Raw genomic sequence first — 25,727 nt, forward strand, 5'->3', positions numbered from 1 at the left:
AAAAAAAAAACCATCATCACATGCAGCATGTCGTTTGGTTACGGTTGTTTTAACATCTACATCTTCAAATAATATTTACCATCTCAGATATTTCCTCTAATGTAACTAAAGGCCTCATTTTCCTTCTACAATATATATTCAGTTAACATTAACATTGTTTTCCCCCAGAGAGTATACTTCTATTCATTGTTAACCTTGCATTTTATACCTTCAAACAGAGATCTAATTCCTTCATTGTTCAACAAGGCATCGCTGCCTATATATACCAGTTTTCATTTGTTCCCCTATTAGAATTGCCTTATCAGCAGCGAAATATCATTATAGTAAGTTCTTAACCTTATACATTATATCACCAGACCTTATATTAGTACTTCCTTATATCATTGTTGAATTATTTCACAGCATAATTATATCATCATTTACTTTTTCCAATTAAGGCATAAGTGTATCATTTTTCATTTCCAAAATTTTGTTTTTTTTCCCTTAGCCATTGATAAAACAAGTCCCATATCTTATAAAATACCAAGCCCCCAGATTTTGATCGCACGACTATGGAGACGCTGCAGCAATCACAAGTATGGAAACCAGTCATAAGTCACTTTTTTCAGTGGCATTGTAATTTCGAATGCTCACTACATGAATGTTTATATAATTCGAGGACTACCTGAATACCTGCATTCTTATGGAATGGTGGAATTCTGAGAAGTGTTGAGCTACAATCAGCTAATTTAGTTCGTCCAGTTGTTCCATCAGTTCCGCTCTTTTTCGTTCGGTGCCATCTGTTGTGCCCCACTGGCAGCCAGGGGAGCTGTCAGCAGAGTCAGACAGTGAGGAGGTTGGGGAGGAACATGGGCCAGTCCTGAGGCTTGAGTAAAGCTCGGACGAGGGCTCTGAGAGGGAGCTAGACAGCAGCGAGGCAGAAGAACAGCTGGAGCCTGTTCCCAGTGTGCGCGTGAGCAGAGAAGACAAGAACAACTAAGAAAGCAGGGTTGATTTAAGAGTAAAGCCACACCTTGGAAGTGATTGGCCCCTCCCATAGGAAACAAAAGAGGAACGAACGGGAAGTGGGCATTTGCAGGAAACAATTCATTCCTTCGGTCGGTTCAGGAGTGGAAAGTTCTGTGTGTGACTTTAAGAGACTCTGTTCCAAGTTTTCCCCTGCCCTGTGTTGAGAAACTAGTTATCTGGCAGCGCTCCAAATGAGATAAGGTGCGTGTGGATAAACATTCCTCGGAAAGACTGTTGACTAAGCCTTGCTGAGTGTGCATGAAAGGAATTCACAGTCGTGTAAATAAAAGAGGTTTTGCAGGGACCAAGACTTTGCTTCTTGCTTTCTAAGGAAGCCTGGGTCAGAAAACCATCCCTGTTGTAAAATGTCAAGATTCCTTTAATTGATTCGGCAACTTTTTTTTTTCCTCCTCCTGCTTAACCTTCCATCCTGTCACAGCTTGTTTCCAGAGCCTTTCTGGACCAGCGTTTTCTCAAATATTAACAGAGGGAGATTTCTGGAAAGGTCCCAAGGCTGGCCTCTTCGTTGGCACCTTTGAAAAGTGGCTCTCTCGAGGACGTTTTTTAAAACCAGACCTAATTTGGAATATCGGTAGAATGGTTTGACTTGGTAGGCGGTTAGATCGGTCGCGGGGAGGTTTTGCAAGAGATTCCCAGGGAAGGAAATGCAAATCCCATACCACTTCCGTCAATAGCAATAGCAACAGCAGTAGACTTATATACCGCTTCATGGGGCTTTCAGCCCTCTCTAAGCGGTTTACAGAGAGTCAGCATATTGCCCCCAACAATCTGGGTCCTCATTTTACCCACCTCGGAAGGATGGAAGGCTGAGTCAACCCTGAGCCGGTGAGATTTGAACCGCTGAACTGCTGATCTAGCAGTAGCCTGCAGTGCTGCATTTAACCACTGCGCCACCTTGGCTCTTAGTTGTGTGTCAGTGTAGCCCATGACACACAACAGTTCCATTTAGTGACCATTCAAAGTTAACAACGGCACTGAAAACGGTGACTTACGGCCATTTTTCACAGTTACGACCTTTGTAGCACCCCCATGATCATGGAGCCAAGCATTCTTGGCAACTGGCTCATATTTATGACCACCGCTGTGTCCTAATGTCCTGTGATTAGCTTTTGAGGCCTCGCAAGCAAACTCAATGGGGGAAGCCAGATTCACTTAACCATCGGTTACTAACTTACCAACTGCAATGGTTCCCTTAACAGCGGTGGCAAAAAAAGATCGTAAAACGGGGCAAAACTCACTTAACAAATATCTCGTTTAACAATGGGAATTTTGGGCTCAATTGTCATACGTCGAGGACTAGCTGTACGTCCTTTCTCTGCTCTTAGCTTGTATATTTGTGGCCCTTTTTTCAGTCTCCCTCCCCAAATGTGTTTGCAGGGAGAATCTTCCCTGGATCACATTTATTCAGAAAAGCCTGAAAACTCTGTCGTCCTGTTCCAGGGGCCTCTTCTGCCCCTTCCTTTCTGGTGGGACTAGTTTAATGTTTAACCGACCGACCAGGAGCTGTTGGGCAGACTTTAGCCCCGGCTTACTTGTCCGAGTTACAGTAGCCGAGAACCCAAAGGTGGGATTATGGACAACTCCTGATCCAGTTGCACCTTTAATCTCTTTTTAGGAGCCGTTTGAGGGTCAGTGAGCACCCCCACATTCATGGAACAGGAAGTGGCATATTGAGAATGGTTGCACTTTGAACTCTGACTGTTCCTCACCTGCCCCTGATAATTCCTCCCACACTCCTTGGTCCCTGACTTGTTTGCCGTTCGGATTCTTCTCCCCACATGATGCTCACATGCTCCCTGACAGCTCTTCCTATATTTAGCCTGGAGCTGGCCCAGCAAGCTCCTGCAGGCTCAGAAATGTGAGCCGAGGAGGCCCTTGTCCCACCCACATTTCTGCAGATCCCTGTTTATTTACTAATCCAACAGTGGGGCTGGGGGGGGGGGGGACCCATCAGTTTTCACCCCTTGCCGAAAGGTAGGTATGTTTGGCCCTTTGCTGTATTGCCAGCAAGAGGGCCGTATTGCTTGACTCTGGCCTTGGACTTAACAAGCAGTGGGATCTTTCATAACGAGACTGGCAGGGTTGGAGAGGGTTTTCTTTTCTTTTTTGAACCCTGAGATGGTCCCTAGGTCTCTTTTTTAGATGGTCAGAGCAAGAAGGTTGGGATGGCAATCCCGGTTAGGACCGAGTTGGCAGGAGAAGGTGAATTTGGTGGACTTTTCTCATCTCCATCCAACTCTTTAAAGCAGTGGTCTCCAACATTTCCAGCTTGGTGACCTGGCACATGGGTGGATGGGTCGTAAGTCACAAGCTCATGCAACTCCATTTGTGCGTGTGTGTGTGCGTGTGTGTGTGTGTGCACCCTCCGCTCGTGGGAATGGAGCTTTGCCAGCAAGCGGAAAGTGCTTGCGTTCGTGCACAAAGCTCCCCTTGTACGAGCGAACGGCACTTGTGCCAAGGTGGCGCAGTGGTTAAATGCAGCACTGCAGGCTACTGCTAGATCAGCAGTTCAGCGGTTCAAATCTCACCGGCTCAGGGTTGACTCAGCCTTCCATCCTTCCGAGGTGGGTAAAATGAGGACCCAGATTGTTGGGGGCAATATGCTGACTCTCTGTAAACTGCTTAGAGAGGGCTGAAAGCCCTATGAAGCGGTATATAAGTCTACTGCTATTGCTATTGCTTGCATGCGAAGTGGGCTTCACACACGTGTGCAAGTGTCCTCCACTTGCATCAGTGGTGGGAGTCAAATAATTTAACAACCAGGCTCTCTGTCCTAATGACCAGCTGGGTAGGCGTGGCTTGGTGGTCATGTGACCGGGTGGGCGTGGCCAACTCAACGTCACTCAGGTCGCTGGCCGCTTTGCATTAGCTGTTACAATGTAACAAGGGTGAACCAGAGAGGCAGTTTCAGTAAGCAGGGCAATCAAGATGAGGCTAGAAACAACACCAGAATGTTTCCTTCCTGCCTTCCTTACAGGATTAGCCCTGTAAAGTGGGAAAAAACAAAAGATTTCTTCCAACAACTGGTTCTCCCAACTGCTTAGAAAGTTAACAACCGGTTCTCTCAAATAGGTGCGAACCGGCTGAATCCCACCAATAACTTGCATGCATGGAGCTTCACATGCGCACTCCTTGCCCACCTCTCCCAAGGCCCAGTTTTGAAAAGAACGCAACCTGTTAGTGGGCCACATCCCAGGGATTGGGGACCCCTCCCTTAAAAGACAGGCATAGGTTGGCAAAGCTCATCCCCCACAATGGCAGCCAAGGTGGCCCCGACGGCTGGCTGAGCTGCAGCAGCATCCGAGATGGCTGTCACCAGTATGTGCTACCGCACTCCCTCCCCACCCATAACGTTTATTAGGCCAGATGACTCAGCAGAGCCTGGGTTGCTGCCTCCATGTGCTCGAAACAGGCTCAACCAGTCAGTGCAGCAGCTTGGAGGAATCCCCCCCCCCCCCATAGTCTCTCTTTTTTCCAGGGATTGAGTTGCGGCTGAGGAATTGCGGTAATGCTCAGAGCACCTCAGAGCACCAGTTGGCAAACTTCTGAACAACAAGGGAGATGCCCAGAAAGCTTATCCAGGGTTTTCATGCAGTGCCGCCGTCTTCTTCTTCTTCTTCTTCTTCTTCTTCTTCTTCTTCTTCTTCTTCTTCTTCTTCTTCTTCTTCTTCTTCTTCTTCTTCTTCTTCTCCTCCTCCTCCTCCTCCTCCTCCTCCTCCTCCTCCTCCTCCTCCTCCTCTTCTTTTTCTCCTCCTCTTTCCCCTCCTCCTCTTCTCATTCCCCTCCTCCTCTTCTTCTCATTCCCTTCCTCCTCCTCCTCTTTTTCTCCTTCTCCTTTTCTTTTTCTTTTTCTCCTCCTCCTCTTCTCCTCCTCCTCTTTTCCTCCTCCTCCTCCTCCTCTTCTCCTCCTCCTCCTCCTCCTCCTCCTCCTCTCACCTCCCTTCCTTCTTCTACAAAAACCCAACCTTCTAATATTTCTGCTTTCTAAGGTGAAATCAAAGAGTGGCTTAACTTCAAATTCCTGAAGATCCAGATATAAACGATCCAAGTTCTCTATTGCCATAGTCACAAGGCAACATGGAATGATTTTCCCCGTCCTGCCATTGGTCTTGTCTTTCCAAATTTTATTTTTTTTGGGAAAGGTGGGAAAATTTATATGAACTTCAGCGGGCAGCCCTCCCTATAGAGAAATGCACGGAAAGATGGCAGGTTGGCATAGGCAGCCAGGTGCATCTTAACTGTTTTTTGGGACTTCACCAGCTCTAGTCCGTGGGGCCGGTGATAAGGAATTGTGAGTGTTGTAGGCTGAACACTGGAAGTGGCATCTCAAGATGCCTGCCTTGTTAAAGGCAAATCTGATAAATGTGCTGCTGAGAATTTAGGCATGTATGATAAGGCCATAAGATCACCTAATGCCTCCATTGAGAAGCTTCATCTCACCTGCCTCATTTCATGACCTTCTTGGGATCAAGCTGTGTCAAAGCATGAATGCAGTTTTGTGGTAGCATTCATTCATTCATTCATTCATTCATTCATTCATTCATTCATTCATAGAAGAAGGGGTCAACTTATTCTCCAAAGCACCTGAAGGCAGGAAAAGAAGCAAGGGATGGAAACTAATCAAGGAGAGAAGGAACCTGGAATTAAGGAGAAACTTCCTAACAGTGAGGACAATTAACCAGTGGAAGTACCGTATTTTTCGGAGTATAAGACATGCCTTTTTCCCTTAAAAGGGGGGGGGGAATCTGGGTGTGTCTTATACACTGAATATAGCATTTTTGGCCTTGCGAAACCCCACCCCCTTTGCAAAAATGGCCGTGCATGGCCTTTAAGAGGCTTCCAGAGTGCTCCTGAGGGCTGGGGAGAGCAAAAAATGGGCCTTTTTTTTTTTGCTTATTTTTGCCACCACCCTCAGCCCCCAGGAGCACTCTATAAGCCTCCTAAAGGCTTTGCACGCACCTTTTTGGCCAAAAAAAATGGGCCCATTTTCATGAAAAATGGACCTTTTTAGTCCTCCCCCCAGCCCCCAGGAGCACTCTACAAGCCTCCTAAAGGCTATGCATGCCTTTTTTTGACATAAACAAGTTTTTGGGAGGTCTGCAGAGTGCAAAAACTTTTTTTTTTTTAATTTGCCTCTTCAAAATCTTGGGGCATCTTTTCCTCCAGTGCGTCTTAAAAATACGGTACTTGCCTCCAGAAGTTGTGAATGCTCCAACACTGGAAGCTTTTAAGAAGAGATTGGACAATCATTTGTCTGAAATGGGGTAGGGTCTGCTGGTTGGTAAGAGGGTTGGATTAGAAGACCTCCCAGGTCTCTTCCAGCTCTGATTCTGAACTAACCCTGGCTTCTGAATTGGTTTTCCTTTATCTGTCATTTTGGAAAAGCCACGGGATCCACTCTGCTTTATTTGGGTGGGTGCAGAGCTGAGCAGATGACCCAGGGCCTTCTCTGAAACAACCTTCCAATTGATAGCCGTTGTACCCAGGCAGCCCACATGTTACAAAAATCCATTTAGTGACCCTTCAGAGTTACAACAGCGTAGCCAAAAGTGACTTACAGCCGTATCTCACACTTAACCACCATGGCAGCATCCCCATAGCCACGTGATTAAAATTCAGATGCTTGGCAATCGTCTCGTATTTATGAGAGTTGCAGCGTCCTGGGGTCACGCCGTCCCCTTTTTCTGACCACCTGACAAGCAAAGTAAATGGGGAAGCCTGCCTCATTTAACAACCGTGTTACTTACTAAACATCTAGGGCGATTCACTTAACGGTGGCAAGAAAAATGGGGCAAATTCACCCCAAAAGTGTCTCGCTTAGCAACAGAAATGTTTAGGCTCAATTGTGCTTGTGAGTTTGAGGACCACCTGTTCTTTATTCTTCCTCCCCATCTCCAACACACCTGTTTGCGAATATAAGCGTCATCCAATTGTGCTGTGAATAATACCTTGATCTGTGTAGGGACAGGGTGTGGCAGCTTCAAATTAGGGGTGGCGATGTGGGGTGGCTTGGGGAGGGCAGAAGCAAGCTGAGACATTCATTGTTTGTGCTTGTTGTGTCAGTTTTTTGACATTCTTGGCTGATGCCAGAGATGTACATGTTCTCCCACCTCTTGTGAGGAACTTCCATAATTTATAAGCACGATTTATAATTTATAAATTGTTTGAGGAAGAGTTATCTAGTGTGTATGTGTATAGGGCAACAGTTGTCGACTTATCCAGGGATGATCGCAGGGATAATTTTGCATCATGCTTGCAGAGGTATATTTGACCCATTTGTTTCAAAATAGCCGAAAGATGATGCCCTTAGTTCTCACTGCAAAATCATGCATGATTTTGGCATGCTTGCCTAAGATCATGTGAAGTTTAGCAACGGGGAGAGAAACTTTTCGTCACCGAAAGAAAAGCAATTTTTGAGAGACTCGGGAAGTGAACTGCTTTCTCTTTGTCTGGGAAGCCGAACAAACAGTGGTTTGTCTTACAGTTACAAAATTGATTTAGTGACGGTTAAACAGGACTGCAAAAAAGCTACTTACTGTTGCAGCCTCCCAACAATCACCTGATCAAAATCCAGATGTTAAATTATTTGGATCCCACCCCACCACTGGGGTGTGTGTGTGTGTGTCCACCCTCATCCCACAGCCACCGTTGGTAGCAACTCAAGCCCTCAAAAGTAACTACACATCCCTCCCTACAACTCCGTTGCATAATATACTTCCATCGTTGCTCCAGAGAAACACCCGGGGTGGCAGCCAGAAACTGTCCCCATAGTCCCAAACCCATCCCGTGCCAAGTGCCCACTGTTTAATATTGCTTCTGCCGGAAAGAACATCCTTCTGTCAACGTTGCCTTTCTACCAGTGGGCTGGCACAGCGCAGTCAAGCAGCCGATGCACAACGCGACTGTCTGGGCGTGACTGAAAACCGTGGTGATTTTGTAGCAACCTGGGCACTTGAGGTCCATGAAGTAGGAGTTGGGGCTCTGCACCAGGTGCTCCTTCTTGTGCTTCCGCTTCTCCTCGGGAGAGGGGTGCATTAGGGTCCTTCGTGAGCGGCATCTTGGTGTGGAGGCAGCTGCGGATGAGAAGGAGGCCAGCCAGAAGGAGGGAGCCACTGACTTACATTTATGACGGACGCAATGTCCCTTAGTCCTGTGATCCCCTGACAAGCAAAGACAATCTGGGAAACCAGATTCCCTGAATAACCAGGTTACTAACCTAACCATTGCAGCCGTTTGCTTACGTGTCAAGAAAAGTCCTAAAATGGGGTCGAAACACACTTAACATATTTCTCACTTAGCAGTATAAACGTTGGGATCAATTGTGGTTGTACGCTGAGGACTATCCGGATGATAGGACTGCAATAACTCAGATTTCTCCTTTTCTCTTTCAGCCGGTGCATATTATCCTGCGCAGAACGTGCAACAATTCCCAACTTCCCAAGTCATGATGAATCCTCAACCACCGGTCCCGCCAAAGCGAGAGCGCAAGACAGTAAGAGAGGAGGGGGGGGGAGCGGCAGCTGGGTGGGACAATAAAGTATCGATTACATGTTTCCTTGAAAATAAGACCTAACCTGATAATTAGCCCTACCGTGGGTTTTTTTTGCATGTGCATCTAATATAAGCCCTATCCCTCCAAATAAGACCCACTTAAGTAACTGCGCAGCTGGCCAGCTGCCATTTCATCTGGTTGTATGTAGTGCTGTGGCCGCCAGAAGTAGGTTGCTACCGGTTCGGCTGAGTAGCTAGTAATTCAGCCTGCCACGCCCCCAAACAGGTTCTCTTGGTGGTGCCATAGGCGCCGCGATCTTATTTTTTGCTTCTGCACATGCGCAGAAGCTAGGCGCCACCATCGTGTTTTTTTTAGTATGGACATGCATGTGTAGTGCATCCCTGAGTGAATCGGCAGTAGCAGCAGCCGGAGCCCACCCGTGGTGCCCACGAGGCAGGGGGTGGAGCTACCCCACGTGCCCTGCACTGGCTTATCTCAGGGAAGCGAGGTGAGGCAGTTAGCGGGATGTGGGTGGCCTGGCTGTGGGGGTCCTGAGGTAAACTGTTGCGAGGCTTGTGAGACAGGAGAAGAATAGAATAGAATTTTATTATTTGTATGCCACCCTTCTCCAGGAGGACTCAGGGCGGCGAACAATTCAAAAGGGGAACATAAAAACGAAATACAAATAATAAAAATAGGCAACAGTCGCACAACCATACATGTCGAGAGGGGAACTCATCACCCCCAGGCCTGCCGGCAAAGCCAGGTTTTGTCGGCTTTTCGGAAGGCCTGGAGAGAGGTGAGGGTCTGAATCCCTGCGGGGAGTTCATTCCAGAGGGCCGGAGCTGCCACAGAGAAGGCCCTCCCCTGGGTAATAGCCAGATGGCATTGGTTGGTAGATGGCACCCGGAGGAGGCCAACCCTGTGAGATCTAATGGGTCTGTGGGAGGTAATTGGCAGCAGGCGGTCTCTCTTAAAGTCCACGGGGGGGAATAAGACCTCCCTCAAAAATAAGACCTGGTGTTTATTTTTGAGCCCAACAGAAAATAAGACTGGGTCTTATTTTCAGGGAAACACAGTATTCAGATCTTGTTGAGTTGGTTTGTTTGTTCACCTCTCTCACATTCCCAGCCTTTTCCTTTTCCTTACATCACTTCGTGTTACTTATTGTTTCATCTATACTATTTATACCTTGCTTTTGAAACAAACACTTTATCACAGTTTTAAAAATACTGTTTCTAATTGACAACCTCAATACTAAAAGAGATAAAATGAACTGAGAAGGACTCAGGCCTTCTGTTTGCCAAGATGCTAGAAATCAACGTCAGGCTGTTGTTGAAAATTCAGTTGCACCTATAAATGAGAATATTTGTAGCTCAGGGTTGAAACGAGGGGTCCTTGCTGTTCTCTGAGCTTGTTCACATGCAAAATTCAGTTTGCTTTGATATTCATATCGAATATATCTATATTTGGGTTCTAGTGGTTGTGATTCAGAGCTTATTAGTACAGATAGTCTCAGCTTACAACAGTTCTTTTAGTAACTCTTCAGAGTTACGACGACACTGAAAAAAATGAGTTATAACCCTTTTTCATACTTGAAAAATACGCTGCACCATCGTGTGATCCAAATTCAGACGCTTGGCAATTGACTCATATTTATGACGGTCGCAGTATCCTGGGGTCACTTGAACTGCTTTCTGACAAGCAAAGTCAATGTGGAAGCCAGATTCACTTAACGACTGTGGCAAGCAAGGTCGTAAAATATTGGCATAGGCACCGCTGGCCAGTCCCTTGCTGTTTCCAGAGTAGCCCTCATGGGCCACATCTAAGCACCCCGCGGGCCGACCCTGGCCCCCGAGCCTTGAGTTTGACACCCCTAACTACAACTGAGGTGGCGCAGTGGTTAGGGTGCAGTACTGCAGGCCACTTCAGCTGACTGTTATCTACAGTTCAGCGGTTCAAATCTCACCGGCTCAAGGATGATTCAGCCTTCCATCCTTTCGAGGTGGGTGAAATGAGGACCCAGACTGTGGGGGTGATATGCTGACTCTGTAAACCACTTAGAGAGGGCTGAAAGCCCTATGAAGCGGTATATAAGTCTAACTGCTATTGCTATTACTATTGCTATTGCTAACTTCTGGAGGCAAGCTCTTCCACTGATGAATTGTTCTCACTATTAGGAAGGTTCTCCGTAACCGATGTTCGGCTAGCTAGGGGATGGTTGATGGGTAGTGTGAATGTGTTCATGAAGAATGAAGTTAACAGCTTGGGACAGGGAGGCATGAAGCCCACATACCATATTTTTTGGAGTACAAGACGCAGCGGAGTATAAAACGCACCAAGGTTTTGAAGAGGCAAATTTTAAAATGAAAAGTTTTTGCACTCTGCAAGCCTCCCAAAACCAGCCCTTTTTTTTGCAAAAACGGGCCTCTCCCCCCCCACCAAGAAGGCATGAATAGCCTTTAGGGGGCTTGCAGAGTGCTTTTTTGGGGGGGGGAATGAGCAAAAAATGGCCCATTTTTCGCAAAAATGGGCCCATTTTCTGTCAAAAAACTCGTCCAACATCAGTGTGTGGCCTCACAAATGCGCATCTGGAAGAATGGTGAAAAATCCCCATAAACGCACTCCTGAACCTTGTGGACAGCCTTCCCAGAAGAGTTGAAGCTTTTATAGCTGCAAAGGGTGGACCGACGTCATATTGAACCCTATGGATTAGGAACGAGATGTCACTTACAGTAAGTTCATATGCAAGTAAAGGCAGATGAGCGAATACTTTTGGCAATATAGTGTAGAACACTTAGTGAAAGTCATCGTTTACTAATAAGCAGTCAAATTATACTAGGAAACAAAACTATAAATTTTAAAGATACAAGCAACATGGTTATAGCCATAAGTGGGAAGAGATAGGTACTAGAAGGAAGAGGATAATAATAATAGTAGTACAGTCTTAGTAGATAATTTGACAGAATCGGATTGTTTGCGTGATATCCCACACACAATCTCCATTGACACAAATAATACCATTTATGTTGGCTGCATAACTGATGTCACTGATGGTCATTCTGATTTAATGGATAGTTGGAAATAACGGTCACCCTCTTGCCCGACCTGGTCCCCTTAAATTAAACTTTCATTTATAGTTCTTACCAGGCGTGTTAAAGCCCTAATATTCTCCAGAACAGCAGTTATCAACTGATGGTCCGTGGACCACTGGTGGTCCCTGAGAAAATTTTGGTGGTTCGCAGAAAAATTATTCGCATTTTTATAATGCACGTACAATGAATGTTTGTGTTGGGGCAGAGAGTCTCCCCCTTCGGGGTCATTCTCTGGCTCATACCAACCCATGTTTTCCGGGGTGTGTCCAGCAGACTTTATTCCTCTGAATGAAACTATTGGGCAACACCCCCCCCCCCCAAAAAAAAGTCACTTCGGCCTACTTTATATGCAGAACTGGAAAGATCGTGAAAGGCGAACCTTGGCATCTCCTGGTTCTTTCCCTTGGGGCTTTGCATAGTGATGCTCTTCCCTACCTTGTATAACAGGTATAGTGAGCTCTGCTCTAGCTAGGTAGGTGATGAAGGCACCAGGCTAGAAGCTGAGACACTGAGTTTCAATCCCGCCTTAGGCAGGATAGCCAGCTGGGTGACTTTGGGCCAATCAGCAGGAGACAGTGGGTTCTAGTCCCGCCTTAAGTATGAAGCTGGCTGGGCAACTTTGGGCCAATCACCAGGAGGCTGTAAATTTTACTCCCACCTTAGGCATGCAAGCTGACTGCGTGAGTTTGGGCCAGCAAACTCACCAGCAAACTCTTTGAGTTCTAGTCCACTTTGGGCTTGAAAGCCACTGGGTGATGTCTGACCAATCATCAGGAACACTTTAGGCATGAAAGCCAATTGAGTGACTTCAGGCCAGTCACCAGGAGAAGGTGAGTTCTAGTCCTGCTATGCATTGAAGCGGATTGGGTGACTTTGGACCAGTGCCTCACTCTCCGCTCAGCGCACCTCACAGGATGGTGTCAACTCTGAAGCTGACCTGACCGAAGCCATCTTGGAAGCTTCAATCTTGCGACATTGGAGCTGAGGGATATTGGGGGGGGGGATTAGAGTTAGCTGGGGTTTGGTAGCCAAAACAAAATACTTTCTCTTGGGAACCAAGGACATTCTCACACCTGGCCAGAGGAAGGAGGAGTGATGTCACCAGGGAAGCAGACAGCACCTTGATTGGATCATATGATTGAGGGAGAACTTTTAGTTAGGTGAAAATAGCGGGAACCTCCAGAGTTGGTTTAATGTCAGGGTTCCAAGTAATAGACGCCGAGGCAGATAAATTCCTCCAAAGAATAGCTTTATTGGATATATCATATTGGCACAGAATCTGTGGTTGTTGTGGGGAAAATAGGAGGAGGGAGGAATATTGGTTGTGTTCGCTACCATGAGTTATTTACTGTATAAAAACAATAAGGTAAAAGGTAAAGATAAAGGTTCCCCTCACACATGTGTGCTAGTCGTTCCCGACTCTAGGGGGCGGTGCTCATCTCTGTTTCAAAGCCGAAGAGCCAGCACTGTCCAAAGACGTCTCCGTGGTCATGTGGCTGGCATGACTAAACACCGAAGACGCACGGAACGCTGTTACCTTCCCACCAAAGGTGGTTCCTATTTTTCTACTTGCATTTTTACGTGCTTTCGAACTGCTAGGTTGGCAGAACCTGGGACAAGTAACGGGAGCTCACTCCGTTATGCAGCGCTAGGGATTCGAACCGCCGAACTGCCGACTTTTCTGACAGACAAGCTCGGCGTCTTACCCACTGAGCCACTGCGTCCCTAAAAACAATAAACGGCTGGATAAAAAAAATAATTAATAAAAAGTTAAGAATAGTTTAGCCTGGCGGGAAGCAGCTGCTTCTCACCTTTGGAAGATTCCAGATGTGGATTTAGCAGGAGAAACCGGCCCCGCCCTCTGTGTGTGCATGCGAGTGTGTGTGTGTGTCCCTGCAAGCTATCCGTGGGGAATGTCGCAAGTTTGGTCAGAGTTCGGCGAGGTACCAAAGTCCAGACGGGTGCACTGAACGTTAGCAGAGGCAGCAGGCTGGAACACTGCAGAGAGAAAGGCTGTTGAATGCAGGACTGCTTCTCCTTTATGGCCTGAATATTTCTGCAGAAGTTGCTCTGATGCCACATGATGTAGGTCCTTCCTGTAGCATTGAAGGAGGAGGAGGAGGAGGAGAATCAGGTGAGATAAATCAGTAATTGGAATTTGTTTTTCTCGACCAAGGAAAAGGCTGGCACAATCCACATTGAGGGGGACCACTTCCTGTATGTTCCTCCCTTCGTTTTTCCCTTCCTTTGCTTAGTTTTTTTTAAAAAAATTCACATGTTTATTTTTATTCTGATCTCACCTTTATTATTTATATGTGATTCAATGCGGCAAACATACCTAATCAATCAGAATACAGCTGGAAAGGACCTTGGGGGTCTTCTAGTCCAGCCTCCTGCTCAAGCAGGAGACCCTATACCATTTCAGACAAATGGCTGTCCAGTCTCTTCTTAAAAACCTCCAGTGATGGAGCACCCACAATTTCTAAAGGTAACTCTTGTTCCACTGGTTAACTGTTAGGAAGTTTCTCCTTAATTCCAAGTTGCTTCTCTCCTTGATCAGTTTCCATCCATTGTTTCCTGTCCTGCCTTCGGGTGCTTTGGAAAATAGTTTGACCCCCTCTTCTCCATGGCAGCCCCTCAAATACAGGAAGACTGCTAATCCTCTGTCTCTCTAGACCAGGGGTTGGCAAACTTAAAACACTCAAAGAGCCATTTGGACCCGTTTCCCACAGAAAAGAAAACACCGGGAGCCACAAAGGTCCTAACCGGAAGCCCCCTGTTCGAGTTCTGGAGCTGACCGGAAGTTCAGTTCCCCCACCATAGAGTCTCCTAGCGCGGCGTACTTTTTCCTCTGCCTGTCATAACCGAAAGCCCTATCAATTGTGGAGACAATTGGAAACCCCTCCCCTTGCCGTAGAGTCTTCTCCTGGCACACTGTGCTTCTCTCCCCCCCACCCCCACCGGAAGCTCCTCTCAAAATTGTGGCGCCGACCAGTGACGGAGCCGCAGCAGAGGGAAGATAGAGCCACATGCGGCTCCAGAGCCGCAGTTTGTTGACCCCTGCTCTAGACTAAGCAAATCTAATTCCTGCAACCGTTCTTCATATGTTTTAGACTCCAGGCCTTTAATCATTCAGTTGCTCTTCTCTGTGCTTTCCTCCCCCCCCCCCAAAATCTCAACATATTCCTTCCCTCCTAATATTCCTTCCCTCCTCTATTTTTCCCACAACAGCCCTGTGATGTGGGTTGGGCTGAGAAAGGAACCGAAAGGAACTAAATGTAATCCATTCTAATTGTGATTGCAGGAAAAAACGATTTCAGCAATAGAGAATATATGTGTGGAACACTTTACCTGATCCTGTTGTTAGTTCCTCTAATCTCCCCCCCCCCATACCTTTTACCTTAAGCTGCCTACCATGGACATTATGCACATTTCTTAAGAGCTCCCTAAAGGGGCGTGCATAAGTGCACCTGTGGGCCTACCATCTCTCTCCTACTGTCCCCATTGATAATGTACTCTTTTTATGTGTTTATGTTTTGCTTTTTTTTTTTTTGTGCAAAATATTTTTATTTCCGTTTCATTCTATACAATCACATGTTTACTGTGCATAACCAGGGCATATAACATTGAGTAATAACCACAACCCTCACTTATATAGAAAGTGTCCCCTATAATACAAACCGAATATACCACCTTGACCCACCATACACCCTCTTTCAACCCCCTCCAATTTTCATTCTTCCTTCTCACATACCCCTCTACACCTACTTCCCCTCCCTCTCTATCTAACCCTGACCCTATCACTCCCTCTCTTAATCCATTCCCTCCCTTCCTTCTCCTCTTCCTCTCTCTCACTCTCTCCACCCTCCTCCTTCTTTCACTCAGCTCCTCCCTTCGGTATACTTCTATTACCTTCCAATATATTCAGTTTGTTCTGTTTTAACACTAACATTAAAAAGCCACAGTATACAAGTGCAATCATGTACCTTAAAGTTTAACACATATTATGTTTCCCCCCTCCCCCCCTCCCCCTAGATCCCCACCTCCCTTCCCTCCCCCTGACTTCCCAGAGACCATACATGGTATAACTTTTTGACAATCACCGTCTAGAATATCTCTACATTGATCTCAGCTTCTTACTGTTACCCTATGTTTTGCTTATTGATATCCAGTTATTTGTGCCATTTTTTCATGTGTTTTCATACTTGTTGACAAATCAATCGAATCAATCACCCCAAAGCTTTAAGTTTGAATAGACAGGCCAAAACACAATACTGTCCACACAAATCTTGCTCCCGGTTTTAGCGAGGGCGGCTCTCTTTGAATTTCCTCTGCAAAAGGAATGTTAAAAACCACTTTCAAGAGTATATGAAAATTACTGTTTTTGCAAACTTTTTTGGTCCTGCGCTTCTTCTGTCACCAGCTTTTAGGCTGGTTTTCCTATAATGTCCCGACAATTTTGTGGTGAGTTTTGCGAGTCTCTTATTCGTCTTTTTGGAAGCCTTGTTTGTTTGAAGGTGCATTCGTCAAGATTCTGCAGTTAAGAAATTAGATTGAAACTTCAGTAAATAAAATCTCCGGAGTTTCATTCAGATTACAGCTGCCATAAACGAAGGGTTTGCTGCAGTGGGTTTGGGACTGTGTTGAAACTGCGATAGGCAGTCCTTGATTTACGACCACAAATTGAGCCCAAAATTTATGTTGCTAACTGAGAAACTTGTTAAGTGAGTTTTGCCCCATTGCTGTTAAGTGAATCTGGTTTCCCCATTGACTTTGCATGTCCGGAGGTCGCAAAAACAGATCATACACTATATTGCCAAAAGTATTCGCTCACCTGCCTTTCCTCGCATTTGAACTTACTGTAAGTGACATCCCATTCCTAATCCTTAGGGTTCAATATGACGTCGGTCCACCCTTTGCAGCTATAACAGCTTCAACTCCTCTGGGAAGGCTGTCCACAAGGTTCAGGAGTGTGTTTATGGGGATTTTTGACCATTCTTCCAGAAGCGCATTTGTGAGTTCAGACACTGATGTTGGAGGTGTTCACATGGCCTACCAGTTCGTGGCTGAGTTGCTGTCGTTCCCAAACACTTCCACGTTCTTCTAATACAGCTGACAGTTGACTTTGGAATATTTAGGAGTGAGGAAATGTCACGACTGGATTTGTTGCACAGGTGGTGCACAGGTGCACTGGATTTGTTGCACAGGATTTGTTCCACACTGGAATTCACTGAGCTCCTGAGAGCGACCCATTCTTTCACCAATGTTTGTCAAAACAGCCTGCATGCCTAGGTACTTGATTTTATACACCTGTGGCCACGGAAGTGATTGGAACACCTGATTCTGATTATGTGGATGGGTGAGCGAATACTTTTGGCAATATAGTGTCTGTCCCAGGGACACGGCAGCCCTCATAAATGTGAGTCAGTTGTCAAGCATCCGAATATAAATCACGTGGCCATGGAGATGCTGCAACAGTCATACGTGCGAAAAATGGTCATAAGCCCCCTTTTTCAGTGCTGTTGTACCTTTGGTCACTAAATGAACTGTTGCAAGTCGAGGACTTCATGAAACACCAATCACAATATTTTAGAGAATCCCTTATTGTTCAAGTATTCATTTTCCGGGAATAAGTTTCTTGTAGAATACTTAAGCTAGGAAGCACTGATAAGACAATCCTACAATACGATTTTTCTCTTGGTTAAATGTTAAAATCTGTGGTTCTCATCTCACAAGGTGCATCATTGTGTAGAGACGGATGAATACAGTGGGAATTTTCAGAAGGTCGCACCCACTGATGCTGCTGGCCTTTGGAGATAGTTAGGTGGTTGTTGTTAGTTATGAAATGGTGTCTGACCCATCGCGGCCCCATGGACCACGTTCCTCCAGGCCTTCCTGTCCTCTACCATCCTCTGGAGTCCATTGAAGCTCACACCGACTGCTTCGGGGACTCCAGCCAGCCACCTCATTCCCTGGCCCAGTGATTTCCCCTGCAAAGCTCCATTAGGAAGCCTTGAGTTAATGGCTGGTAAATGCTTATGCAAGGGAACCCCTGAAGCACAGCCTGCGCTCGGAGAGGAGTCCAGTGGGGTTCCTAGTCGTGCATGTTTTAAGTTCTCCTGTTTTGGTTTTTGTCCTGTGTTGGAAGCACTGAAGTATTTCTGTGGCAAAAGGATTTAGCAATAGCACTTAGACTTATATACCACTTCACAGTATTTTATAGCCCTCCTCCTGTTTTTCTCACAACAACCCTGCGAGGTGGGTTGGGCTGGGAGAAAAGGACTGGCCCAAAGTCACCTAGCTGGCTTTCATGCCTAAGGCGGGGGACTAGAACTCACTGTCTCCTGGTGATTGGCCCAAAGTCACCCAGCTGGGTTTCATGCTTAAGTGGGCACTAGAACTCACAGTCTCCTGGTGATTGACCCAGAGTCACCCAGCCAGCTTTCATGCCCAATGGCTACTGGAATTCACAGTCTCCTGCTGATTGGCCCAAAGTCACCCAGCCGTCTCTCATGCCTAAGGAGAGACTAAAACTCATCATCTCCTGGCGATTGACTCAGAATCGCCCAGCTGCCTTTCATGCCCAAGGCAGGACTCTAGAACTCACAGCCTCCTGTTTCCTACACCTTAACCACTAGACAAAACTGCCCCTCTGGTTTTGCTTAATGGTCTGATGCAGCATTTCTCAAGCCTCCCTATCAGATGTCATCTTCCAGAATGCTGGTTGGGGGAATTCTGGGAGTTGAAGTCCACACATCTTACGCATTGCTGAGAGTTAGAAATGCTGGGGTAAGGTGTTGTGCAAAGCCAGAAAAGGAGCTGATGCAGTAACTGACTTAAGCAAATTATGGGAATGCAGGTGCTGCGTGCCAGGGTTGTTAAGTGTTCGGAGACAAATCTGTCTTCATCGCAAATTGAAAACTATTGGTTAAGAAGAAGGCCAGTCTGGTTCAGCATCAACTTCCTATGGTGGCCAGCTGGGAAATAGGATCAGTTCTTATTTTCCAGGGGATGAAATACAGAGAGATTGTGTCTTTGATCAAAGTACAGGCATCAGGATAAGTGAATCCTACACATTTTCCCTCTGAAGGCCACACTATTTGATGGACCTCTTTCCACCTAGCTGTGGAAAGGAATCTCTATAGATTGTGTCTACACAATTGTGAAGGGACCAGGTGGCTCAGTGGCTAAGAAGCTGAGCTTGTCGATCAGAAAGGTCAGCAGTTTGGCGGTTCGAATCCCTAGCGCCGTGTAATGGAGTGAACTCCCGTTCCTTGTCCCAGCTTCTGCCATCCTAGCAGTACGAAAGCATGTAAAAATGCAAGTAGAAAAATAGGGAACATCTTTGGTTGGAAAGTAACAGTGCTCTGTGAGCCTTCGGCGTTTAGTCATGCCGGCCACATGACCACGGAGACGTCTTCGGACAGCGCTGGCTCTTCGGCTTTGAAACGGAGATGAGCACCGCCCCCTAGAGTCGGGAGCGACTAGCACATGTGTGAGGGGAATCTTTACATTTACTTTACACAATTGTGGTTGAATCAAGTGGCCTCAAAAATCAAAAATAAGTAGTCCTTGACTTAGAACTTTTCAAAGTTACAATCGCACTGAAAAATGTGATTTACGATCATTTTTCATAATAGCACTAGCACTTAGACTTATATACTGCTTCACGGTGCTTTACAGCCCTCTCCAAGCGGTTTACAGAGTCAGCATGTTGCCCCCAACAATCTGTGTCCTCATTTTACGGACTTCTGAAGTATTGGAAGGCTGAGTCAACCTTGAGCCGGTCAGGATCGAACTGCTGGTAATCAGCAGAATTAGCCTGCAATACTGCATTCTAACCATTGCACTACCATGGCTCTTCGCACACAACTGTTGTGGCCTCTCCATGGTCACGTGATCAAAATTCAGATGCTTAGCATCTGACTCACATTTATGACCATTGCAGTGTCCTGGGGTCATGTGGTCCCCTTTTGCGACCTTCTGACAAGCAAAGTTAATGGGGAAGCCAGACTTCATTTCAAAACCTTGATACTAAGGTAACAACTGCAATGATTCCCTTAACAACTGTGGCAAGAAAGGTCGTAAAATGGGGGCACCACTTACTTAATGTCTCAATTAGCAACAGATATTTTGGGCTCAATTGTGGTCGTAGGTCAAGGACTTACTTGTAACTGATGCTTAAGGTCGAGTTAAAAGCAGGACAAGTAAGTTTTGAAATGTTCTCAGTTGCAAAGTACCATTGCAAATTGGACCTATTAAACCATCTGGCACTAAAGGGCAAAACTCCCCGGTTTTTGCCAAGGGACAGAATGCTGTAATTTTACTTCCGTCGATTGGGATCAGCCTGATAATGGTGGGTGTACACATTAGTACGGTTGCCAGCACTAAGCTGCTTATAAAAGGATTTCAGTAATTCTTGCTTCAAATTCCCTGGGTACTGGTTTTCACTTACCGTATTTTTCGGAGTGTAAGAAACACCTTTTCCCCTAAAAAAAAAAGGGTAAAAATCTGGGTGCGCCTTATACACTGAATGCAGCATTTTTGGCCTCCTGAAACACCACTCCCCTTGCAAAATGGCTGTGCATAGCCTTTAGGAGGCTTCCAGAGTCATCCTGGGGGCTGGGGAGGGCAAAAATGAGGGGAAAATGAACCTTTTTTTGCTCATTTTTGTCCCCAGCCCCCCCAGGAGCACTCTACAAACCTCCTAAAGGCTATTCATGCCCTTTTTGGGGCAAAGAACGGGCCCACTTTCGTGACAAACAGCTCATTTTTGGGAGGTCTGTGAGTACAAAAACTTTTTAAAAAATTTCCCTCTTCAAAATCTTGGTGCATCTTATACTCCGTTGAGTCTTATACTCCGAAAAATACAGTAGTCTTCCATGAAAATGCTTATCAGGCTATCTTTAAAACTGCAGCATGCTTTTTTACAAAAATTGTTGTTAGTTGCAAAGTCGTGTCCGACCCATCGTGACCCCCATGTACAATGTTCCTCCAGGCTTTCCTGTCCTCTATCATCCTCTGGAGTCCATTTAAGCTCACGCTTACTGCTTTGGTGACTCCATCCAGCCACCTCCTTCTCTGTCGTCCCCTTCTTCTTTTGGCCTCCATCTTTCCCAGCATGAGGCTCTTCTCCAGGGAGTCCTTCCTTCTCATTAGGTGGCCAAAGGATTTGAGTTTCCTCTTCAGGATCTGGCCTTCTAAAGAGCAGTCAGGGTTGATCTCCTCCAGGACTGACCGGTTGGATGGTCTTGCAGTCCAAGGGACTCGCAGGAGTCTTCTCCAGCACCATAGTTCAAAGGCCTCCATTCTTTGGCACTCAGCCTTTCTTATGGTCCAACCTTCACAGCCATCCATTGCAACTGGGAAAATCATAGCCTTGACTAGACATACTTTTGTTGGCAGGATGATGTCTCTGCTTTTTAGTATGCTGTCTAGATTTCCATAGCTTTCGTCCCCGGGAGCAAGCATATTTTGATTTCTTGTCTGCAGTCCCCATCTGGGGTGGTCTTGGAGCCCAGGAAAATAAAATCTGTCACTACATTTTTGATACCTACATATATGCATTTTGTTTGGGGATAATATAAAATACAAATTAAAATAAAGAGAATAGGGAAATGGGGAAGGGGAAGAGGGGTGTAGGGTAAGTAGGAAAAAGGAAAGAAAAGCATTGACTCCCAGAGTTTTTCAGTCCAGTAAAATACAAAATAGAATTACAGCCTCAACTTTTTATGTTGACGTGTTTAGTAAATATTTGCTATTTCTTAAACAGCAAACTAATTATTATTATTATCCGCGTCGTCTTTACTGTCCCCTCTAATTGGTATTATTATTACTCAGTTGCTTTGGATGTATACTAAAAGCTTCCACACCAGAGACAAATTCCTTGTGCGTCTAATTATACTTGGCCAATAAAGAATATTTTATTCTACTCTGTTCTGTTCTATGTTCCATTTTGTTCCATTCTATTCCACTCTGTTCTGTTCTGTCCCATCCTATTCAACCCACAGTCAAAATTTCATATATATTTTTCTTGTTTTGAGCCTAGAAGTGGCTTCCAAATAGAAAGAAAACTACATTCTTTTCTCTTGTTTAAAATGGTTAATTTTGCCATAATTGTGCCAGCTCCATCACTTTCCCCCCCAAAAAAAACTGCATTTAATTTCCTATTTTGTTTTATGGAAGGGATGATTCCCAAAACCTCATTTGAGAGAGTGGTTCTCTCAAAATTTTAATTCTAGGGGACTGAACTTCAGTGAGCCGGTTTTTCCCGTTCCCTGGGAAAAAAAAACCATTTAAAACAGCGAGTGGGAGGCTTCCTTCCTATTCCCTATGCCGTCAAAGAAACGGCCATTTGTGGTAAAACAGGTTTTGCCGCTGTGGCTGTTAACAAGCCAGGAAAGGATAAATTACCTCCCTGGCACACTTAAAAATTGCACCTTATTTTAAGGCCAAGAGAAAAATGGATACAACCTCATGTTTGGTGAGAAGATAACCACGTTTCCCCCAAAATGAGACCCAACCAGAAAATAAGCCCTAACGCATCTTTTGGAGCAAAAAATAATATAAGACCCGGTCTTATTTTTGGGGAAACACAATATTAACCTGCCAATAGGATGTGGAAAATAAATTCAGAACCAGAGATGAAGTGAACACAAATCCATCTTCTTTGATAAAGATGATCATTTAATCATTTTGTTGTGCCCAACTCTTGCCGATCCCATAGGCCCCATTTCTCCACATCTTCCCATTTCTCACTACTACTTTGAGTTGCTCTCTACTCTGGCTGGTGTCAGCTTTGATGGTGTCCAGCCACCCTGTTCTTTTGCAGCCTGGTTTCCTTTCACAGGTAGTCCTCGACTTAACAACAGTTTATTTAGCGACCATTCGAAGTTACAAGAGCGCTGAAAGAAGGGACACTTAAGACCATTGCAGCATCCCCCGGGCTCATGCGTTCAAAATTCCAGCCGCTTGGCAACTGACTCATATTTATGACGGTTGCAGTGTCCCAGGGTCATGGCGATGATTCCCCTGTTGCGAACATCTGATAAGCTAAGTCAGTGGGGAGGTCTGATTCATGTAACAACAGTGTTGCTAACTTAACAACTTGGAATGACTCATTTAACAAATGCAGCAAGAACGGTTGTAAAATGGGGACTTAACAAATGTCCCACTTAGCAACAGAAATTTGGGGCTCAACTGGGGTTGCAAGTCGAGGACTCCTTGTGCAGCTCACTATTATTCCAAACGCAATTGCTTTCTCCAGTGAATTCCCGTGCACGAAAGAATATTCTTAAAAGGTTGTAGAAAAAAGAGATTTATTGCCTGGTGCTAAAAAAGAAATCTAGGTGTTCAACCTCTCCCTTTCGGGAGCTAGGAGATTGGAATATTATGAAGCACATCCAGAGAAACAAATGGCATTGATTTTCTCGATGCACAGAAGGCGTTTGATAATGTAAACTGGCAGTTTACGTTGATGCAACTAAAAGTTATGGATTTTGGGGAGAGGTTTATGAATATGATTAATACAATATGTTATAAACAAAGTGCAATGGTGATGGTAAATGGAGATATGACTGAAAGGCTTTATGAAAGGTATAAGACAAGGATGTCCACTGTTCCCCATTACTATTCTTATTGATGTTGGAAGTACTAAATAGAAATGTAAGACAGGATAAAGAGATAACGGGCGTGGAAATAAGAAAGGAAGAATGCAAATTTGCAGACGATTTGGTTTTCAAAGCTTTGTGATGTCCCTGTGTCACTAACAAGTTTCACACCTTGATGTAAGGAGGGTGCCCATCCCTGGCCTTTGCTCACTCTGCAAAAAGGGTGAGGAACAAAATGACAACCTATGAACATCCTTCTCGCTGAACTCTTGTTTTTTCTTCCTGTCCCTCTGGTATAGTGTTGGTTAAGACTTATTAAAATAAGCAGATGGTATAAACTTCCTAGGAAAGAGAAAAAAGGTAGGAGTCAGGCACTGAGAAGAGAGGAGAAATAGACTTATAATTGAGAGATGGGGGCTTACAGGACTCACAGCATCTCCCTTGTAGCACTGATAAGGTTACTTAGTTGGGTAATGAAATGTCTGCAAGAAAACAACCATGCTCGGGAGAACTAAGGACCTCACAGCACTCCTCCAAGCTAGTCAAACTGGCATGTACTTGTGACGGTTTGCAGCATCCCAGGCTCACGCGCTCGCCAACCTCCTCAGCGGGCTTCCAACAAGCTAAGTCAACGGAGGAACCCAAATTCGGGTAACAACTGCACTGATTCGCTTAACATAGCAAAAGAGAGAAAAAACCTTGCCAGAATGGGCACAATGGATGTAACACCTGTATTGCTTTAGCCAACAGAAATCCTGGTCAATTGAAGACTTAGCTGTCTCAAAAACCGTAGTGTTTGCATGACCCAATAATAGATTACGTAAATGGCAAATTAAAGGGACCCCCCCCCCCCGGTAGATGTGGTACATATTTTAAGTATTTGGGGGTGCGGTTTCAGGCTTCCTTATCTTGGGGGACATATGTTTAATTATTGGGCAAGAGTGATCTAATGTAAGTTGAGATGCTCTGTTTTAAAGGGGGAACACATTTTATTCTGCAGCTTGCAAGGTTTTTCTGGCTGAGGTCATCTCTCGGCTTCTTTATGGTATTCCAATTTGCACTTCGACAAAGTTTAATATCCTGGAAACTTTCCAGTCCAAATTTATAACAGCAGCACTCACAGCCCCATAATGCACCAAGAATGCTATTTTACGGTTAGAGACAGATTTGGTTTCTGTGAGTGCCAAACCCCAGTTCTATCTTTCTGGTTGACATTGATTTTTTTTTTAAATCTCTCCTCTGATTTTCTTATCTCTCCACTTACCTCTCCACTGATTCTCAGAGACTGTTTTAAGTCAACATGGCTAAGAAAAGGAAATGGCAAACTCCAGTCCTTAGTACCTTTTGGTGGAAAGTGTCTGTCCATTAGGGCTTTGAAAATGCCAAGTGCCATCTTAAACGATGGGATATTGATACTAACAAAGGAGGATATTTTTGTATTCGTATAGCCTTTATTGTATAAAATAAATACAACAAATTTGGATATTTGCAGCTCAGGGTTGAAATGAAGGGTCCTTGGTGCCCTCTGAGCTTGCTTGTTTCCTTGCAGATGTTTCATTACCCAGCTAGGTAACATCATCAGGGTAGGATGTTAGGATATGGCCAGAGGTGGGTTTCTACCAGTTAGCACCTATTCGGTAGAACCGGTTCGTCAAATCTACCGAACCGGTTAGAAGAGGTTCCACCAGTGGACCTGGAAAGCAGGCCACACCTACAGAAGAGGTTCCAAAATTTTTTGAAACCCACCACTGGTCCTTGGATATGATTATTCTACAGTATCATGCTCCTATTTATAAAACTCAGTGCCTCTGTGAAAGGTAAGGATGACTCCTGCGTTTGTGGTACAATCAGAACATTGTGTGTGTTGAAGTTGTTTTAACACAAACCAAAGATGCCTTTTAAAAAACAAGTTGACCTACCTACCTACCTACCTATCATCTTCTGAAACTCAAATCCTTTGGCCACCTAATGAGAAGGAAGGACTCCCTGGAGAAGAGCCTCATGCTGGGAATGATGGAGGGCAAAAGAAGAAGGGGACGGCAGAGAATGAGGTGGATGGATGGAGTCATCGAAGCCATAGGCAAGAGCTTAAATGGACTCCAGAGGATGGGAGAGGACAGGAAGGCCTGGAGGAACATTGTCCATGGGGTCGCGATGGGTTGGACACGACTTCACCACTAACAACAACACACTGACTGTCTCTTACATACTTTAGTGCAGTTTTTTTTAAAGCCGTGTTCACAATATCAGATCTCTGTATTTAATGGCTGTGCCTCCTGGCCCCTGAGCCCTAATGAAGGCTTTGATTTGCTCACTCAGCTACTGTGTCCAGGTGTGGCAAACAGTGCTTGGTTGTGACCTCATCGTTGGCTGCTAAGGATCTGCCTTCCCTTTCCTCCCTCCTGCAGCCACCCACCCTGGGCGTTTAGGGCCAGGAGGAAGAAAGTGCTTCCTCCTGGCCTCAGCCCTGTGGTAGGGCGGGAGGGAGGGCGAGCCCGGGAG

General features: G+C 45.5%; 1 protein-coding gene and 1 pseudogene across 20 annotated transcripts in view; one reads left to right on the top strand and one right to left on the bottom strand.

The window, feature by feature from the left end:
• EIF4G1 (eukaryotic translation initiation factor 4 gamma 1) overlaps positions 1-25,727 on the top strand; it is a 138,022-nt gene that overhangs the window by 59,047 nt on the left and 53,248 nt on the right. For all 20 annotated transcript variants that reach the window (XM_087725127.1, XM_087725133.1, XM_087725137.1 and 17 more), the window contains one exon: positions 8,421-8,521. In XM_087725127.1, coding sequence (XP_087581253.1) covers positions 8,421-8,521 — 101 coding nt within the window. The remainder of the gene's footprint in view (positions 1-8,420; positions 8,522-25,727) is intronic.
• LOC106549950 (small ribosomal subunit protein eS27 pseudogene) lies at positions 7,834-8,085 on the bottom strand (annotated as a pseudogene).

The sequence above is a fragment of the Thamnophis sirtalis genome, unplaced genomic scaffold (assembly GCF_051295495.1).
Source record: "Thamnophis sirtalis isolate CommonGarterSnake01/CBP01778 unplaced genomic scaffold, rThaSir2_p1.2 scaffold_11, whole genome shotgun sequence".
NCBI lineage: Eukaryota > Metazoa > Chordata > Lepidosauria > Squamata > Natricidae > Thamnophis > Thamnophis sirtalis.